Raw genomic sequence first — 5,143 nt, 5'->3', positions numbered from 1 at the left:
TAAGTCATATCATCTTATTTAAATCACGTCAGCTCTCTAACACATCACTTCAAACCCAACCCAAATCCAACCCATATTTCATAAAAAGTCAAAAAATGCACTTATTTAGATCATCCCAAACAACCCCTTTGTTTCCAACTTTCAAATTTTAAAAACAAAAACAGAAAACAGTGGACAAAAACCTCTTGTGCATTCTCACTAAACCAAGCACATCACATCAGTTTGTCACCAAAGAGAAAAATAGTAAGCAATGCCAAGTTCTTCCATACAATTTCATTCTTATTTTTGTATTTTTCAGAGCAAGCTAACAAACATGAAATGAATTGGTGTAATATATTCTTTGGACTGTGATGCAGGGTATCCCCCTTTACATAACCCATCATGTGCAAATGAATTGTTGAATCCTAAAAATAAAAAATAACAAATAAAAACCTATATATTTGCAAATTGCAACATAAGTCGAGTCTGTGTCAGAGTTTGAGAAAATCCTTTTGTCATAATTACACAAAGGCGGTATTCGAAGTTGGAAGCTGATCACAGCTTGCCGAGACCCATCCTATCACCTGCTTCTCGTTGTCATAAATCAACATTTTATCTTGCATCGATATATCTACAGAAAAACAGGGTCAAAAGAAAATCATAAAATCTACAACATTTTATTGTTTGTTTCATGTAAATACTAAAATTCTAATTACCTCCAATAACGTTGTAATCTTGAAGTCCCACTTCAGCACCATTTAGAATTCCCAAGCAAACATTTCCCTTAGACTGAATCAAACAATTCTTGTTAGTGTTTTTTGTTCATTTACTGAAAATAAAAAAAGTATACAAATGTCGCTTACCGAGATGATCAGATAAGCTTCAGGGGGGATTTCAAACTGCGCTTTAGTTCTCCAACCACTCGAAAAGCTCAGTGCCAGCGGCTTGAAGTATTTCTTAACATCGCGTAAATTTTTGAAGGGTTTCTTGCCTTTCCAACACACCGAGAGCGTCCGGTCATCCTGTGTTTCGCTTAAGGGCTTTCCATTCAGTTCTTTCCTCAACTGGAAGCACAAACAGCATGCTATATATTAAAATTTAGCGAGCACAGTACAAATCATCTGTCTCACTTCTTTCGTATTCTCATTGGAAATGCCAAGTATGTGATTGTGACTATGAGAAGTCACAGAATTTTGTGAAAAATTGTTACGAACTCACCAAAGAAATGAAACTTTGGTAGGTCTGACCATTGAGGTAGGTGTAAGAACTCCCGGAGTCAAAAACTACAAGAAGATTCTTAGAACCTATCGGTTTTCCACCGTGAATGAGCTCCGCGGACCCAAGTGAATAGTGATGGCTGATACAAAATTGCAGTTAGAGTTAGCTATAGGAAGTAGAAATATGCTTTGCATTAATTTTAGAAATGAATGAAAAAAAAATGAAGAGAGAAGGGTCATGGAATGGTTATTACGGGTTATCACGTGACATTGGTGTCCAAACCACACGCGAAGAATCATAAACGTCGTCCCCAAAGAAAATATATCCTCCTCCTTTACTACTTAAGCAATGGCCGACCACGTTCCGAACCAGGCCCTGACTATGTAGCTGTGAGACAATGCTGGATTTTCCCTTGCCGAGGCCTAGTACCCCATCTAAGGGATGATAGTTGGATGTCCCTGGTGGCGGCCTCTGATCATAGCCGCATCTGCAGATAAGAGAATCAATCAAAATATAAAATCTAACTAAATAATGTGTCGGATGCAACTTGAAGAGATGAAACAATGATCTTGAAGAGATGAAACAATAAATTGGTACTATCTCCAGAAATGTCTAACCTAATTTTCAAAAATTTACATAGTTATTTGCAAACAAACTGAACTGTTTATGAACGGCTTGAGCTCGGCTTGAGCCAAAATGAACAATCCCGAGTCAATTTTTTAAGCGTAATCGAGCCGAGCTTGAGTAGATCAATTAGACTTGTGAACACAAGGATATATAAATTAATATTTTTTTGATAATATTCCGATTATATTATGTTTAAGTTATATGCTTTCTCTGTTTACATTTGGCATCTATGCAAATTTACATATTTGATTAATAAAATTTATTAATAGTATGAGCTCGGCTCGTTTATGGCATCTTTACAAATTTACATATTTGATTAATAAAATTTATTAATAGTATGAGCTCGGCTCGTTTATGTTATCGAACTGACTCAAAGTTTCTCAATTCGTTGATGAGCCAAGCTTGAGCTCCACTAATTTTTGCTCAAGCAAAAGTGAAAATTTCAACTTCAGTTTTTTTATTCTCCCCCCCCCCAAAGATCGAATGTGCTTGCATATCATGTTCAATTTTTGACAGTTTCAAGTGATTTCCCTTTGAAGCAATTTCAAAAAGAACAGTGTCATTTAAGTTGAGACTGGTTTCTAGGATCATCGTAATTATAATAGAATGGAATGCAAGACAATTCAGATAACAGAAAACAGGCAATGTTACCAACCCAATAGCCAGACGAGGACTGACACGTATCCCATTTGTGAAATTAAGGGCAAGATTGTCCTTCACGAGCACACCAGCGGACGAACCCCCATCCGCATACTCAACTATATAATCGCATTGCTCTGGGTTTTCGCACTTGTAGTCATCAGAAGGCTGTAAGGAGGCACAAAGGGGATCCCTACAAGCCACCAGGTCGTTGCTTGGTCGGTAAAGCGGGTGAGGCCCCTACAATTAATAATTCTACTATTATTTTCATCTCCAAAACAATGTCAGCGTCAATTAAAATGGAATTATGTAACCATATAGCCCTTAAATTGCAAAATGAAATTGAAATTGAAATTGATGAATTATGGAATCAATCCTTCCTGTGAACTCATTCCAAAAATCAAAGCTCATGCATCATTACAGGAATTAAAAGGCTCAGGGAATATAGTACCCGAAAGGCTCTATTGTTTTTTTTTTTTAACAACAATTTATGTAGAATGTGGCATCAATTTGGAGTTAATTGATTTCATGATGAGAAGAATGGCAAATGAAAAGCTAGGTCAAGCATGGTTATGTAATCGAATTCTAAAAATACAAAAAGTTGTAAAAATGAAAAAATGAAAAAACTGATTAATTTTTTTTAAACCTTAGTGCAGTGAACGCAAGGCGCATCACATTGAAGCCAAGTGAGGTCACTGCCAGTGTCGGGATCGAGAAAGTAGGGCTTTGATGGCTGCCCTATGTTGAGCTGAACATGATAAAATCTGCACAAGAGAAACATAAGGTTTGGTTGTGCAAAAATACCAAACAAAGAATTGCAGTGATGAATTTTCCATTATCAATTGATGCAATTTCAAACCTCTCTTTCACTTGCATATTCTTAAATAATTTGCAAATCAGTTAGAAATTTGGTTCCTGGGAACCATTCAAAATAATTGCACTATGAATGCAAGCGGGAGCAGTAATATGGTAATTTCTTACCAAAAAGCAAATTTGAAAAGACTCCAAATTTCAACTTTTTTAGATTCTAAAAAATAAAATACAAAAAATGCAATGGTCAAACTCCACCTGAACTTGAATTTTCACTAATTTTTTTACTGAATTGTGTTGATTAGATTACCCTTCTTTGCAATTCCAACTAGGAGTTTTAGGCTGTGTTTGCATTTGATGAAGAATTTATGGAGCGAAAAGGAAAAGGATAGAAAATGTGAATGAAATTCCAGGTAACCTTTTTCTTTTTTTAAGGCTGTTTGCATTTGAGGATGATGATGTGGAGGGAAAAGAAACCACAAATTCCTTCCCAAATCACTCTCCAAATCCATGATTCAAACCCAATGTGTTTGGATAATGAATTTGGATGAAAATTTGAAAAGAGAAAAGGTAAGTACAATACAAATAAAATCCTACTAAATCTCTATTCAAATGCATCGTCCAAACACGGCCTAAAAAAAGAGAGAAGCAGTGTAATTTTTAAAAAGTGAACAAAAATTGAAGGAAATACAAAACAAATTATACACAAGAAATTGAACTACTTCACAATCTTTAAAGATACAAAAATCTATGAGGAATAATCCCCATAAAACAGATCTCTAGAGAGAGAGGGGGGAGGCAATAATAATAAAATACCCTTGGGGATAAACATTGCCATAGATTGGGAGAACAACAGAGGACCCAACTGGGTTGACGACCGACGAAGAAAACATTGATTTCCACCACGACTTCTGCGATTGTTGCTGATTTTCATAACCTGATCCTGATGTTGATGTTGACGCAGGAGATGAAACAGAGACACCCAAAAGCATAGCTACTACTACCATCACCAACATAACCACCCCCTTCATCTCTCTCTCTCTCTCTCTCTCTCTCTCAATTCGGAGATTAAATATGGGTAGTACAAAAAAACTGAGGATTTTAAGCAAAACAAGCTATGCGATGTTAATTATTTTTGTCTGCTACTTCAGCAGTCAACACGGGCTGACAACAATGTGATACACTATTATGCTATTTATATATGTTTATTTTATGACAAATTGTGGGTTTTTATCAGCATAATTAGGAGAAATAAATAGTGTGGAGGGAGGAAGACCTCTTAAGAAAGTTATGAATTTTTTGTATTGAAAGTTTTGAATATTTGTGATGTATGTTATGTATAAAGCCCTCCTTTGAAATGTTGGGGAGAGAGGTTACAGAGTTAAAATACTTATAAAAAGATAAAATAAATTACAAAATTAAAATAATTTTATTTATATTATTATTTTATTTTTTTATACTTTTTATAAGAGTTTTTTTTCTCTCCATTACAAGATATGAAATTACTTTTAAGGATAAAATAATAAAATTAAATATATTTTATTATTTCCTTACATCCCTTAATTTTTAATTCCTACTTCTTTTTTTTATTTCTCAATTTTTCTTCTCTCTTACACATCCTTTTAAAAAAAGTGAGCATCATAGTGTTTTAATCATAAAAGAAAGTAATGGATAATGAAACGGGGGTAAAAAATCATCAAAAAAATGAAATTGTAAGTTTTTTTTATTTATTTGGTAAGTTTTTGTTTCGTTTTTCTAGACTGTTATTCGACATTAGTTCAGTGTTTTGAAATCGAACAAAATAAAATAGTCCGACATCACATTGCCGAATAAAAAATATATTTCTAGTAACTAACTGCCGAATAAAATA

The 5,143-nt window shown here is 34.3% G+C and overlaps 1 protein-coding gene across 1 annotated transcript; it reads right to left on the bottom strand.

Annotated features, from left to right (window-relative positions):
• Positions 1–241: 241 nt before the first annotated feature.
• On the bottom strand, positions 242–4,627 carry LOC114292313 (Eukaryotic aspartyl protease family protein). The gene is made up of 8 exons (XM_028236234.2): positions 4,090–4,627; positions 3,110–3,227; positions 2,480–2,703; positions 1,451–1,684; positions 1,198–1,336; positions 843–1,043; positions 696–768; positions 242–610 (listed from the first exon to the last, which is right to left on the bottom strand). Exons 1-8 carry the CDS (start codon positions 4,302–4,304, stop codon positions 501–503), a joined length of 1,314 nt encoding a protein of 437 aa, XP_028092035.2. The 5' UTR covers positions 4,305–4,627; the 3' UTR covers positions 242–500.
• Positions 4,628–5,143: the final 516 nt, after the last annotated feature.

The sequence above is a fragment of the Camellia sinensis genome, chromosome 1, assembly GCF_055761805.1.
Source record: "Camellia sinensis isolate YWXY chromosome 1, ASM5576180v1, whole genome shotgun sequence".
Lineage (NCBI taxonomy): Eukaryota > Viridiplantae > Streptophyta > Magnoliopsida > Ericales > Theaceae > Camellia > Camellia sinensis.
The sequence above is the reverse complement of the archived record's forward strand: the minus strand, read 5'-3'. Positions and strand labels throughout refer to the sequence as shown.

Excerpts from the sequence above, each read along its gene's own strand:
- LOC114292313 (XM_028236234.2), bottom strand. The coding sequence starts at position 4,304 with ATGAAGGGGGTGGTTATGTTGGTGATGGTAGTAGTAGCTATGCTTTTG. Across the intron at positions 1,337-1,450 it reads CCAATGTCACGTGATAACCC|CCATCACTATTCACTTGGGT; the intron begins GTAATAACCATT and ends ATTTTGTATCAG. Across the intron at positions 769-842 it reads AAGCTTATCTGATCATCTCG|TCTAAGGGAAATGTTTGCTT; the intron begins GTAAGCGACATT and ends TGTTTGATTCAG.